The 14,395-nt window shown below is 46.4% G+C and overlaps 1 protein-coding gene across 1 annotated transcript in view; it reads right to left on the bottom strand.

Annotated features, from left to right (window-relative positions):
• The window catches only part of PTPRS (protein tyrosine phosphatase receptor type S), a 176,250-nt gene that overhangs the window by 116,595 nt on the left and 45,260 nt on the right, over positions 1-14,395 (bottom strand). The window contains exon 4 of the mRNA XM_063290915.1: positions 9,759-9,947. Coding sequence (XP_063146985.1) covers positions 9,759-9,947 — 189 coding nt within the window. The remainder of the gene's footprint in view (positions 1-9,758; positions 9,948-14,395) is intronic.

Below are 14,395 nucleotides of genomic sequence, written 5' to 3'. Positions count from 1 at the left end.
TAAATGAAAACAGCCCATTAATTGCCCCGAGTTGTTTATTATTATTATTATTATTATTATTATTATTATTATTATTATTATTATTCTACCTTGATAAGGGTGACCAGGAGGGGACAGGGTGAGGCTGGGAGAACAGGGCACAGATGGTAGATCTTTTCCTCCCTTTTTGGAGTTTCATATCTAAAAAACTCAGAAAGTTTTCATTTTTCCAAAGTGGGTGAGAAAGAAGCTGGCCCAAACCCTGATATTTCTTAGGAAGGACTCTGCTGAAAATGTAAAGCAAGGCCAACATCTGTTTTTCGGTTGAAGACCACAGTTCAGAAGTAATTTATAAAGGGCAGGGCTGAAACATATGATATCTTGGCAGAGAATTAAAATAAAAGGGCTCTGAATTCCTTCCCCCCCCTCTTTTCAACAAGGTCTTTGCTCCCGAGCAGCAGACTGCCAGCAGATCAGAGTGGAAAGTATCCGTAAAAAAAGTAAAACTGAAGTTTCCTATGAGTTGAGGCTAGCTTAGGATATCTTCATGGGCAAAACCATGTAATTTTCATGCAATGCTAGGGAGGGAGCCTAACGCTGCTGTTTTCCAGGATCTTTTTTCAACTTCCCAGGGTAGACTATAGCAGAGGGATTCCCTGGTGGTCTCCCAACCCCAGACAAGCTGGGTCTCTGCTTAGTTTTTCAATAAAGTCAGGCCAGCCCTTGAACTGCACAAAGATAAAGTCTCTGCTGAGTCAAGCTCGACTCACAGTGACATCCATGTAGTTTCTATCAGCCCTGCAAGGTAGGCCAGGGCAAAAGGCACAGACTGCAGGAATGCTGCTTTATTATAGTAGGGTAGAATAACAGGATCCTGAAAGGCTGTCTCAGTTCCTCCCTGTCCTTATACTAAAGAAAATCAAGGCAGGTTACCTTGAGTTTCTTTCTCACCCTTCCTTCTATCTGGATAGAGTAGTCCCTTCCCCCAATTTATTTATTTATTTATTTATCCAATTTGTCCCCGCCCATCTCCTCCCTTTGGGGGACTCTGGGTGGTTAGGGTTTTTTAGGCTCCCTCCTGAATGGTTTTTTCCTACCAAGGTCATCATTTGTAAAACCTTTTACAGGTTTCATGGGCAGCAACTTGGATACAGTGTGCCACTGTTTTCTTCCAAAAATGTTTTTCGGTTGCCTTGACCCACTGGTCTCCCTTCCAAGTAAGAACCAAGCCCAAGCCTGCTTAGCTTCCAGACCCATACAAGGTCTTCCAGCCACTGCTACCTTCCCAAAAGCTTGAACTGTGTGAAATCAGCCCAAAGGTCCTCCATTCCTTTCTTAACCCTAGGCTGTGTTTGCAAGGGATGATGGGAGTTGAAGTCTATCCACATGGCGCTTTCTAAACCAGCATCTCTTCTGATGGGAGTGGGGAGAGAGAGGGGGCAATGTCCTCTGTTTATGCTCAGAGACACACTCCACTCTGCCTCGTCCTCAACAGGGCGTCAGGCCGCCCTGAAATCCCAAAAGCCGATCGAGGAGCTGAGTGGCGCCCACCTCACAAAGCCCAAAGCACATCCATGAGACGAGCGGAGGCTTGGTCTCCATGGTAACCAGGGGAAGACGGTCCATGGCATCTGCCGATGGAATTCCCCTGGGAAACAGGAAGTGGGCTGCTTTCCCTCTGGGTCCCCTTCCAAGCCCCCTCCCTGGGGTATCTCCTGCTGCAGCGCCAGCTCCAAAGTAGGGCAACTGCTCCAGCCCCGTCAGAAAAGGGTGCACTATAAGCGTCAGGATATTTAATCGAGTTTTATTGAAATGCAGCATCCTGGTATGGCCTTTTTGCATTCAGAAATACGTCGCTCCCCTTAAATTAAGGAAAAGATCCCAGGAGCTGAAGATCCCCAAGACAGGAAAGCAAGGGGGTAGGAAGAAAACTAGGGAGCTTTCCCCCGAGAACTGTACATAAGCCAATTCCTATCACCATTTCTGCATCTTCTGCTTTGCCCCCTTGCAAGGGGCTAAGTAGGGGGCAAACAAAATGTTTCCCATTTGAACCGTCCCATGTTCAACTACTGTTCTGCCTTAAAAAAAAAAATCCTCTGGGCCCGCTCCAAAAATGAAAAAAGAATATTTTCATTCTACCCATCTGCTGGGATTGCTGTACATTCAGCCTCCGGGGGCTCCATAAAATGAAAATTTAAAATATGGGACTTGTTCCTGGGGAGCCTTATTCCCATCCCTTCACTGCAAATCAGGCTGAATTTCAGAAAATTCCTAACGCTTTTCTGTTAGATGTGAAACTCCAAGCCCCAATTCAGTTTGCAGAGTCGAAATAGAAACAAGATAGAGAGCAATTTTAGGGACCAAGCTATGGAGTAGCTGGGGAATTCCAGGTTTTCCAAAAACAGCAGGATCTATCCAATGTTGGAAAGTTTGCGCAAAAGCAGATCGAGATCTCAAGCTTCAGTTAATTGAAATGGGCGTAAGATTCATGGGAGGAGTCGGTTTTTGGCAGCCTGCAATACCCCATTGTGAGTTAGTTCAACCGGGCAAGATAATCCTAGGAAAATAAGGCGTTAGTAATGGAGCGGCATGCCTTTGAGGAAAAAGCCATTAAGACAGAATTAGTTTAAGGGGTGGGAAGATACGGGACAGGGAAGATCTGGGCAGCAGGTGGTTTGGATTTGTTAATTTTATTTTTAAAAGAAGAATCAATTTATTTAAACAGGAACCACACTTACCAAAGGTGTCTGAAGGTAACAAAATGAAAAGCAAACAGAAAGAAAAAAAATATAAAGGAGACGGTTGTTATAAGCCAGTTACTTTAAAAGGAAAGTAAAACAAAAACAAAAATGTACATAAAATACATACCACAGAATAGGTAGAAACACAGATCGTTTGATAACAGGAGTTTAGAGAAAAATTCCCAGAGGTGTTAGCCGAGGTGAGTTTCGAAGGCACGTTTCACACTTATTTCTGAAAACCTCTGAATGCGGAACCAGACCTTCCTATGCGCAGGTGCGCAAAAGGCACAGAACAGTTGCTCTGAGTTGGAAGGAGGCCGTCCCAGCCATTTGGGAAAAGTGCAAGGGGCCAAGTTCGAACGCAGAACCCGTCTGGCACAGCGGAAGCAACTCGTTCGGAGCTCGAAAACAGTTTCAAACACAAACTGGGTTGCTTTGAAGGCCAAAGCATTTCAAATTCAAGATGCTTTGCTGCCCGCTTCCGAGCGGAGTCTGTGTGGGGAGAGGATGGTGTGGGGCCCGGGGACCCATGGAGAGATGCCACGGGAAGCATCCTCTGAAAATGAGTATTTGGGGCTCACACGACAATGTTGTTATGGAATCTGCATTTTTCTCGCTCTCCCCCTCCATGCTAATGGTTCTCCCGTGGAGCACTTTGCAAAGGGGTGGATTTGTGCGATGTAAAAATTCGGCTCACTAATAGCTTTCGGTCTTTTGTTGTCTTCTGCCCAAGTCTGCCTAAGAAGAATAAAAGCTTTAGTGTCCCAACGAGCAGAGATCGCTCCCTTCAGAAACGCAAACAGTCGTTTTCACAGAACCAAAAAAGGAAGCACCTTTTGTTTTTTTAAAGCCATCTTGGAGAAGCTCTCAAAATAATCCTTTATCTCCACTGCTGTTTTGAAAAACATTAACTGAAACGGTCCCGACCGGCTGCCACCAAGCGCCAGCTCTGGGCTGGGGTGACTGGAGGGTCCTTTTTCGATGATTGGGGTGTGTGTATTGGCAGTTTCAGATGGCTGGGGGCTGTTGCTTTGTTTTCCCACAATGCCCCAAGGCTGCCCTTCGGTGGGGCATTGTGGGACATTAAAATAGAAGCTAGATACAACTTCCAGCTGTAGCTGAGAGCAGTGGGCAATGTAAAAATGAAATTAAATATTGATATCCAGGCTTTTTAAAGGTTTCAGAGGATGGAGTTTAATCTGTTCTGCTTTTCATGCTGTTTTTGAGGATTCGCACTGGGGGTCTGTGAGTTACGTGCAGCCACTGAAGGAGTACAGCTAGTCCTCACTTAGCGACTACAAGTGGAACCAGCAACCCCGTTGCTAAGCGCCTCGGTCACTAAGCAAAACATCACAGACTTATGACCTCACTTCCGCTTTGGTCATTAAGCGGATCACCACAGTCATTAAGCACGACATTATGTGACCACAATTTCCGATTTTACTGCTGGCTTCTCCATTGACTCAGCTTGTTGGAAGCCAGTTGCGAAGCAGTGAATGGCGATCACGTGACTGCGGGACACTGTGACTTCGTAAATGCGAGGATTGGTCACAATGCTTTTTTTTTAACCGCTGTAACTTTGAATGGTCGCTAAACAAGGCAGTCATTAAGTGAGGACTACTTGTAAAGTGAAGCACAGCCTTCTTTGAGTCAAGCTCAGCTCCTGGTAACCAAAGTGACAGACCTACGGAGGTTCCTTGGCTATAAAATGGAAGCGGGTTATCACTATTGTCTTCTGGGATGATTTTTCAATTTTCCAATCTAGCCTACAACCCAGGGCTTTTCTGGTGGTGTCCCTTCCAAGCCTTAAGCCGGCCCGATCTTCTTCACCTGTTGAGATCAGCAAGGTGCTGCTCCCTGGCTGTGGGTTAAGAGAATGGATGGTATACAATGCTTCTAAATAAATAAAGTAATAAAAATGGACTTCTTGTAGATTTCATAGCACAGAGTTTGGTCTCTGGCAGCCTATGAAGGACATTGACTCCTGCCATTCACCCTTGTGAAATTCCTTTTACTTTGCACAGTTGTGCAAGTATTGTAAGCAACCTCATTTAAACAGCAACTTTTGTGCTGCTTTGAAAGCAAAGACTTAAAAAATCAAGCTCAGCTCCTGGTGGTTTCATGGACACATCCAGGTTGTTTTCGTGGCAACAACAGGGAGAGGCTGTGCCATCCTGGTGGTCTCCCATCCAAGGACCACCAAGCCTGACCCAGCTTAGCTTCCAAGCCCAGGCAATCTCAACCTTCTGAAACTTCATGTGGTTTATGACCTCCAGTGGCAGTCATTGCAACATAGAGAAATCAAACTTACATTGAAACACTGGTTTTTCTAACTCAGCAGTGTCTAACAAGTTTAGGTAAAGGTTTCCCTTGACGTTAAGTCCAGCCGTGTCCGACTCTAGGGGGCGGTGCTCATCTCCGTTTCAAAGCCGAAGAGCCGGCGTTTGTCCAAAGACACTTCCTCTGTGGTCATGTGGTCGGCATCACTACATGGAATGCCGTTACCTGCCCGCCGTTACCTATTAATCTACTCACATTTGCATGCTTTCGAACTGCTAGGTCGGCAGGAGCTGGGACTAGCAACAGGCGCTCACCCCATCATGCGGATTCGAACCGCCGACCTTCCGATCGGCAAGCTCAGCAGCTCAGCGGTTTAACCTGCAGCGCCACCACGTCCCTAACAGGTTTACCACAGACCATATGCATACCTTCCAAATATACTGGGCTATAATTCCTGAAATTCCAAGTCAGCATGCCTGACTTGGGTTATTCTCCGCTGTAAACTAGAGAAGTCTGTTTTTGCATCTGGACCTTTTTTGCAAGCAAACGGAGGTTTGGTCCACTAAGTCACTGTCCTTCTCATCAGCTCGAGTAACATTCCAGCCTGGGAAAAGGGGACATTTAAACAGGAATGCCGGAAGCTGTTCTCTGCTGAGTTGAACCATTTGCCCACGTGGTTTAGAACTGCCTGGAACTGAATGTGAGCCTTTGGCAGACAGTGAAGGAACGGGCCTTTTGAAAAATGGGGCCATTCACCCCATCAGACACTGGAGTTTTTCAGAGAAGATGGAAAGAACATACTTTCCTGGATCTGAACAACTTTCACACACTTTCTGGACTCAACAGCGCAGACCGGACCGAGTTCAAAATGCCAGAGGTGGAGTTGGACAATGTGGAGAACAGTGTGGGAAGGGAGGAGTAAATGATTCAGCGCAAGCCACCCTTGAGAGCAACCCACAGATTTTGTACCAGGCAAGAAAGAGGACGCCAATTAGCTGTTGACAAGTTTCCAGAAATCTTAAGAGCCAAATTTTTCAAAGCAGGGGTGGAGGTGATGGTGGGCTACTGTACTGAGGGAGGGGTGGTTCAAAATGGCAGCTCCTGAACCAGTGTTTCTCAACCTTGGCCACTTTAAGACAGGTGGACTTCAACTCCCAGAATTCCCCAGCCAGCATGGCTGGCTGGGGAATTCTGGGAGTTGAAATCCACACGTCTTAAAGTGGCCACGGTTGAGAAACACTGTCCTGAACTAAGAAGAACATCACAGCCCCAGATCTTCCTTTTCTCTTCCTTGTTCCTGCAGCATAAAGAGCCCCTTCCTCTCTTTTAGGACCTTTGCTTAAGCTAAGCTTAAAGTCAATGAAGCTGAGGACCTGGGTTTTGGGGGTGGGGGTGGCCTTTTCTGGGCAGGTGGCTAAGGGCCTTAAGCCTTGCAAAGCTTTGGGTACCCACTTTGCCTTTTAAATTTTAAAAAAGGAGGAGGAATTGGCCAGATTTGGGGGGATTTTGGGGTTCTATTGGGGGGCATTGGGTATCTTAAGGCTCCAGCAGGCTTAAGGCACTCATTTTGCCCCTTAAATTCCTCTGAAACTTAAAAAAAAAGCAAAATAAGTCTGAAAACTATCCTCATCTACTTTGAAGGCCACAGAAGAGGTGTTGGTGAGCCACAGCTGCACTTTTTTATGCCATTAGTATAACCAGCCTTGGCGAACAGTCTGATTTTCTAGACCTTCCTTCCTCGCTCCTTTCTCCTTCCTTCCTTCCTCTTTCTCTCCCTTCCTTCCTTCCTTCTCCCATCAAACTCCTTCCTTCCTTCCTTTCCTTCCTTCTCCCATCAAACTCCTTCCTTCCTTTCCTTCCTTCTCCCATCAAACTCCTTCCTTCCTTCCTTTCCTTCCTTCTCCCATCAAACTCCTTCCTTCCTTCCTTCCTTTCCTTCCTTCTCCCATCAAACTCCTTCCTTCCTTCCTTCCTTCCTTCCTTCCTTCCTTCCTTCCTTCCTTCCTTCTCCCATCAAACTCCTCCCTCCCTCCCTCCCTCCCTCCCTCCCTTCCTTCCTTCCTTCCTGAATTCAGAGTTCAAGGAATTTCAAGGAAGTCTGGAAAAGATTCTTAACAAGCCTCTGTAGATATTGGATTTGATAGTCCATCTCAGCATAAATGAGGAGACTTCTGTGTCAGCTTTCTTCTCCGTATCAAGGGAGAACAGAAACTGTAAACACAAGTTTAGAGCGATGCTTCAAAATGTAGGAGCCATGCCTGAGGAAAGTTTCAGGGACCAGGAGGGCATATAATCAAGGCAATACAGTACAGCTATGTAAATTGAGTCAAGCTGCTTTTTGACAAGTCAATCCAGATACGTTGCATCCAGATTGTAAAATCCTGCTTTTTTGAAGACGTCAGGCCATCTCTCCCTGCAGACTTCATAACACTGCCTCTGCCAAATAGATTTAATTTACTCAATATTTTCCTTTGATAGGAGGGAAATGCTTTGCTTGACATGTGCTCCTCATGAGCCTGCTTGATCTGCAAACAAGGGAACTCGTACCTAAGGTTCCCTGCGGGGAAGCAAATGTTACACTTATTAATGGTATTAAAGGAAGATCAAGGAAACCTCAATGTTGGACAAAAGAGCTACCCTAACTGAGACACACACAGAGGCACTGAACAGCAGTACACAGGGACACAAAATACACATTAGAAGGAGGAGACCAAAGGAAAACACGACAGAATGCCAAAGAATGAACATCAAATGGAATGCAGAGTTGGAAGTCAACTGCTGAGGAGATGGATGGAGGCAATGCTAGAACACCAAGATCCACTGGGATGAGCTGTATTTACTCAGAGTTTACTGCTGCTTTGCACTTTCTCTCTGGCTTTCTAAACCAGCCTCAGACCACCAACAGCAAATGGTGAAGCTGGAAGCCCCATTGCCAGAGGCAAGTCACCCAGCTCTGGAAAGTCCAGGCTGAAACACTGTACGGAGGGGACGACGCCAGGGCTTGACGGCTAAGCGGTAGCCAAGCTGGTTAAGGAAGGGCATTCCGCCCCTTCTAAAAGGCAAGAGTGATTTGCCAGGACTCGCTTCAGTTAGGCAAGGAGGACCCATCGCATTCCAGGTGGGTGGCAGAGAGACAGAGAAATCGTTGGTCTTTCTACAGATCCTGCTGTGCATCTTTTCGATGGCTTTCGTGGTGATCAAAGGATCTTGGGAGCTGTACTCTGGGAACAGTTAGACCTGCCATCTCTAACTTTCAAATGGGTTGGGATTGAAATTCCCACAATCCCCTGATCTGTTGGGACCGCATTTCCCACAATCCCCCAACCTGTTGGGACTGTACTCCTGGAATTCTGGGCGTTACAATCCCACAAACCTGGCAGGATGGGGAAGTGGGAATGCAGCAGCTCCCCTTCCCTAAAAGAGACCTGAGGAAGAACGAGCGAGTGTCAAACTCGTTCACTGAGTACTACAGTTATACTCCTTGCGTTGTTCTGTGGCAATATAAGATTCACCGCATACTTGTGTCCATGCATGTTCACACACACACACACTTGTACACAGAGAAAACTCAAGTTGTTTGGCCCTCTTTAAGCATCTGGGCTCAGAAAATGAACCTTGGGGGACTGAAGAAGGCCAGTGTTGTCCTCATTCCAACAACACTCAAAGATCTGTAGACGAAGGTGGCTTCTTAATCCCCTTTTCGGTGCAATTTCTTTATGAGGCTTATTTATAAGCTTCAGTGTGTGGTGTCAGCCCTTCAAGAAAGGGCAGATTAAGAAACGGGCACCACGTGGATTCTAGGAAAGCTATTTTATTAGAGTAACACAGACTAACAGAATCTTGACACCTATCCAAATTTCTCTCGGTCCCTTCTTACCCTGAACAAAATCAAGGCAGGATATTTTCAATCTATTTTCAGATGCTTCCTTCTGTCTCTGGGCAATGCAACCTCTTCTCCATGCTCCTCCACTATCTCCAACTCTAATTTCCAGCAAAGTGAGCTGGGTTCCTAAGCAAGCCCTGGATTGCACCTGCCTGGCGTTTTTATTTTGCAAAAATGCTAACTGAGCCCATAAGAAGCTCAGGGGCATTCCTGGACATAAAAACAATGTGGTGGGCTGGTGCTTCGCTTCACAGCTTGTTTCTCTTTAATTAAAGGGTAGGGGGAAAAAATGGGGGCAGCCTTTCAGGTGCCAGGGGTGAGGCCTGTCCTGGTAGACAACCAACAGCTTCGGTTATGGAACTCTGGTCCACCACAACTGCCTCTCCTTCCTGATGCCTGAAGCTGATTTGAAATTAATTTGCTTTCTGTTTTGTTTTTTGAAGATGAAGTCAAGGCTGATCTCATCAGCAGTAAAAAAAAAAAAGATATTTAAACAGAGAGGACAAGGAGATCCATCTGAAGGAGGGGACAAAGCAGAATGGACTTCTCTCCATGCACATCACAAACTCGGGCGCAATCTGGGCTCGTCCCAGTTTTAATTCTGTCCCTGACATTGTACTATTATTTGCCTTAACCTCTAAAGAGCAGCCAATTCTTCCCCAAGGGGTTGAATACCTGCAAGAAAAGTGGGTATGCATCAGAGCATGGGTGAAGCTGCAAGGATGATCAATGTATGCCCACAGTAATAAACGCTCCTGGAAACCGTATCGTGCAGAAGATAAACCCTTGCCAGAATCTTGGCAGTAACCGCAGAAATGCCTTTGTGAAAGTCAAGGCATGAGCGAGAAAGAAAGGACAGGATACGTCTTATATACCTGATCTCAGTTGCTTAATTCTTCCATTGCTAGCACTGGGGTCAACAGGCAAAAAATCTTTAAACCAAGTTATCTCTGGATCTGGGTTCCCGCTAGCCGCACATAGCATCGTAGCCGTCCTTGTACGCTCCACCACCTTCAGCTGAGGGCCCATGTCGATGACCGGGAATCCAGGAGGCAACTGGTCCTCTGTTGAAAGGCAGCAAGGCAGAGAAGGGTTAGAATGTGTGGACCCATCAAAGCAGGAAGCGTAGACTTAGAAGTTGATCTACTAGGGTTATGCCTCAATGTATCACCTCTGTTTGAAAAAAAAAATCTTTTGGGAGGCAGCTACAGTTCCCATAAACACGGAGGGGAGATGCTTCTCTCAGACGACCAGAACTGGTTTTGTGACCAGAACTGAGCACTGCAATTTTCAGAAGGAAAATAGAAGAGATACGTCACTGCTTTATGGAAATTAAAAAATTAAAAAAATAATTCGATTTCACTCCTTGGAGCTTACAGGGAGGAGATATGAAAGCTATAAAACTGGGCACATAAAATGCAGATTGAGTTAACTGACTTTGATGCCAGAAAGGGATAACCTAGGTAATGCCACTGTTATGCAAATACTGCCATTACACACTTAAGTCCCAATGGGACTTTGCACTCATGTTGTCATTTGCTCCCCCCACCCCCAGTGGCCACGGACAGCGATAACTGTCTCAGCATCTCTCTGAAAGTCCAATTTCAGCATCATCCATTAAAAGCAAATGCGGTGAGATTCAAGACCAACAAATGAACTGCCTCTCGTCCAAGGAAGAACTGAACAGTGGAATTCACTGCCATCGGATTACGACCACCAATGGACAGTTTTGGGGGTGGGCGGACAAATTGACGGAGGATGGGGTCATCCAGGTTTATGAGTCTCAGTGCCTGTTGGCTACCTCTGAATTGCATCAAGCCAGTCTCTTAGGGAAGAGAGCTGGGATGGTATGGAGGGTAGGGGGTCAGCCTGGGGTGGGGGATTCCCAGGTTCACATCCACCACCAGCTATGGAAGGTCATTGGCTGATTTTGGGCCAGTCCAGCCTACCTCACAGGGCTGTTGTGGGGAAAAACTAGAGGAGGGGGTGCTGTGTATTCTATCTATCTATCTATCTATCTATCTATCTATCTATCTATCTATCTATCTATCTATCTATCTATCTATCTATCTAATTTGTCACCACCCATCTCCTCCCACCAGAGGGACTCTGGGCGGTTTACAACAAAATAATCAATTAAAACAATAGGCATACAATGTAATACAACATATAAAAATACAATTACAAGTGGACAATAAATATAAAAATAAAAATAACATCCAAGTGGCAGAAGATCTAACTCAGCCCATCTGCGTGATGAGCACTCTAGGACACTAGCCGTCCCCAAACGTAACTACTCCCATGAGCTCGAGAAAGTTCTAAATCTGGTTCTAAACCTGACCCAGACAGTAAATTAATTAATTGACACACCCCTCCCCCCGTCCACTTTCTTTTCCCCATGTTTGCCAGCATCCTAAAAGCACTCGCTCAGCCGCTACCCAACATGGGGAGACCCTGCAGGGCCATTTTTTCTTTCGTGACCCCCCAAAATCCACCTGCATCTCAGCACTCAGATGGGGGGACCCCCTTTCAAAGCACCACGGAGAACCTGCCTGTATTTCTATGCCCAGGGCTTGAACAGGTGGCCAAGAGAAAGAGAGAGAGAGAGAAGGCAATTATTCTCTTGCTCCATGCCATGTGCAACTGGCTGTCTGTGATGGGCTCCCTCCCCCAGAAAAGCTGATAACATTGCAGGCTGGAAAGCAGTGCCTCACCTCCCATTGGCCAGCGGTGACGTCGTGCTGCGAAGCTTCCAAGGGCCTCATTCCCAGCGAAGCCCCCTCTTCCTGGCCTGAGCCCTCCCTGCTTAATTTTACAAACTAATTAATCTGCCAAGGCATGGAGGAGTGCTCTCGACAGGCAGAGTGCGCATGATGCATGCCAGAGGGTGGGGAGGGAAGGAGAGGTGGGCAGTGTTTGGGAGGGCTCGCAACAACAGTTATTGCCAAGTGTTTCTAATTAAACAAAAATGTTAATCTTCTGCCACATTGTGCAAAAACTCCTCCGAGCTTAATTAAAACAACCGTGGCCCGATCAGATTCGAGATGCGATCGGCGGGGGAATGTGCTTCCCAAAGGGGGACGGGGCCCAAGTATCCAAGCGGCCCAAGAGAAGGGCGCTCAGTTGCAAACGTGGCCAAACCTGGTGGACCAACTGCGCTCACCAAAAAGTGGGACAGGTGGGGTTCCTCGGAAGCGATTGATGGGGCTCTCTGCGAGGAGCGCTCGTCAGTCAACAAAGCCCACCAGCCAAGCCTGATGGGAGCTGGGGTCCAGGAACGGGTGGAGGAGAGTTCTTGAACTAAGGAAGAACTTCCTGGCCTTGAGAGCTATAAAGCAGAGGACCAGCCTGCCCCCTGAAGTCCTGGGGGCACCATCTGTGGAGGCTTTCAAGCCAAGGTTGGACAGACATTTGTTGGGGATGACAGGAGGATTCCTGGGCAGTGGGTTGGACTAGATGACCTCCAAGGTCTCATTGGACCCTATCACTCTATGAATGTCTGAACCAGTGCTTCTCAACCTCTGCAGCTTTAAGCTGTGTAGAATTCTGGGAGTTGAAGTCCACACAGCTTAAAGTTGTCAAGGCTGAGAAACACTGATCTAGATCTTCAATGAATAGGAAGACTTCATTTTGTCACCAGCGGGGTCTGCAGTTGGGGTCAAAAAGGTCAAGATGGCAACCACAACCATATGATAGAAGCCCTGCCCACTTTGTACAAGTAATCTTTATGACACACACAAAAGGGGTGGTGATTTGTCTCCGTGGTGGCAGCCTCCATTTTGACGTCTTTGACCCTCCCTGCAGATACCCCATAGTCACCCTAAATACAAGTCAATCCAGCTGTTTCTCTTCCCCATCTTCCCTCTTCAAAATGTTATCAGCCAACAACCCTCTGCTTGGAGCAGCATAGAAAAGCCAGGAATAAACGAATGTTTCCCCTTTTCTAATAAAGTCATCGTTGGACTTTTGAAAAAAATGTGTGTATTATAGGTAGTCCTCACTTCACTTAATGACCTCACTTAATGACCTCACTTTATGACCACAACTGGGACTGGAATTTCAGTTGCTAAGCGAAGAGGTCATTAAGCGAATCCAACCCAATTTTACCACCTTTTTTGCGGCAGTCATTAAGCGAATCACTGCAGGCATTAAGTGAACCACATGGTCATTAAGCAAATCATGCAGTTCCCCATTGATTTTGGCTGGCCAGGAAGTCTGAAAGTGGCAATCACATGACCACAGGGCACTGCAATGGTCATCAATGTGAACCGGTTGCCAAGCGCCCAAATCATGATCATGTGACCATGGGGATGCTGCAGTGATCGTAAGTGTGAGGACCAGCCGTAAGTCATTTTAGCACTGTCGTAAATCTGAACCATCACTAAATGAATGGCTGTTAAGCGAGGACTACCTGTACTTAAGAATCGGTTTCTTTGTTTTAACACACATCACAAATGGGCAGATAGGTCCCCTTTGGCGCATGGAAAAATATTTCGGTGGAGGAGAAACTGTGGCGGTGTGCAAGTGCCCCAAATTAAATCCCAGATCCTGCAGTCTAAACTGCATGCATTTTGTTTAGGATTTATTGCCTCGGCAAAATGCCTCTGTAGCCTGTGACCGCGGTTAGAGGCATTTAGGAAAGCAGAGCACCTGGTCGTAAAATTGATGCTGTCCTATCCCACCCGTGTGATGCGGAAGATATATGGAGCTGGGATGCACAGGTTTGCTGCTAATGATGTTGTTGTTATGGTGATTTTACAGTGAGGTGGTTTATTAATGTGATGCGTATTATATAAATTACTGTATACAGCTTTCGTAAGCTGTTGAGATCCGGGTGTTTGATTAACGCACAAAGGCATTTAGGCTTGGTAGCCTGGTAGATTTGCCTCCCTATCCAACTTTGAGGCCTTTATAAAAATATTTTGCCTTAATTTATTGAATAGAACAAAGAACAAAGAGCTGTCCTTTCCCCCCTTCTTTTCCCTTTTTCTCTTTCTTCCCTTTCCTCTGTTTTCCCCTTTTCCTTTCCTTTTCCCCCTCTTTCTTTTCCGTTTTTCTCTGATTTTCCCCTCTTCCTTTTTTTTCTCTTTTCCCCCCACTTTCTTTTTTTTCCTCTTCCCCTCTTTCCTTTCCTTCTCCCCCTTTCTCCCTCTTTCCTTTCCTTTTCATCTTTCACGACTGTTTTATCCCCCGCCCACTTCGGTTTCCTTAAAAACAACTTTGAGATTATTGAAGAAAACAACCCAAATGACCAACATTCAGACACTGTCCTAGAAATGGGGTAAGGATGTGGGTGGAGGCAAGCTGCTTATTCCTTTTCTTTTACAGGGAGTGAAAAGCAGAGATTTTTCTCGCATGGGGAGGGGCAGTGACCCGGAGAGGGCGCTGATCAGGTGACCTCTAGGTCAGCTGGAGGGAGAGCCCTGATTGGCTCGTTCCTTCCTGACTGTGCTGAGGTCATCAAGAGCGGATCAGCAGCATTTTCCAAACAGTTTTGCCGAATTGGAGGAGA

Source organism: Candoia aspera, chromosome 1 (assembly GCF_035149785.1).
Source record: "Candoia aspera isolate rCanAsp1 chromosome 1, rCanAsp1.hap2, whole genome shotgun sequence".
Lineage (NCBI taxonomy): Eukaryota > Metazoa > Chordata > Lepidosauria > Squamata > Boidae > Candoia > Candoia aspera.
The sequence above is the reverse complement of the archived record's forward strand: the minus strand, read 5'-3'. Positions and strand labels throughout refer to the sequence as shown.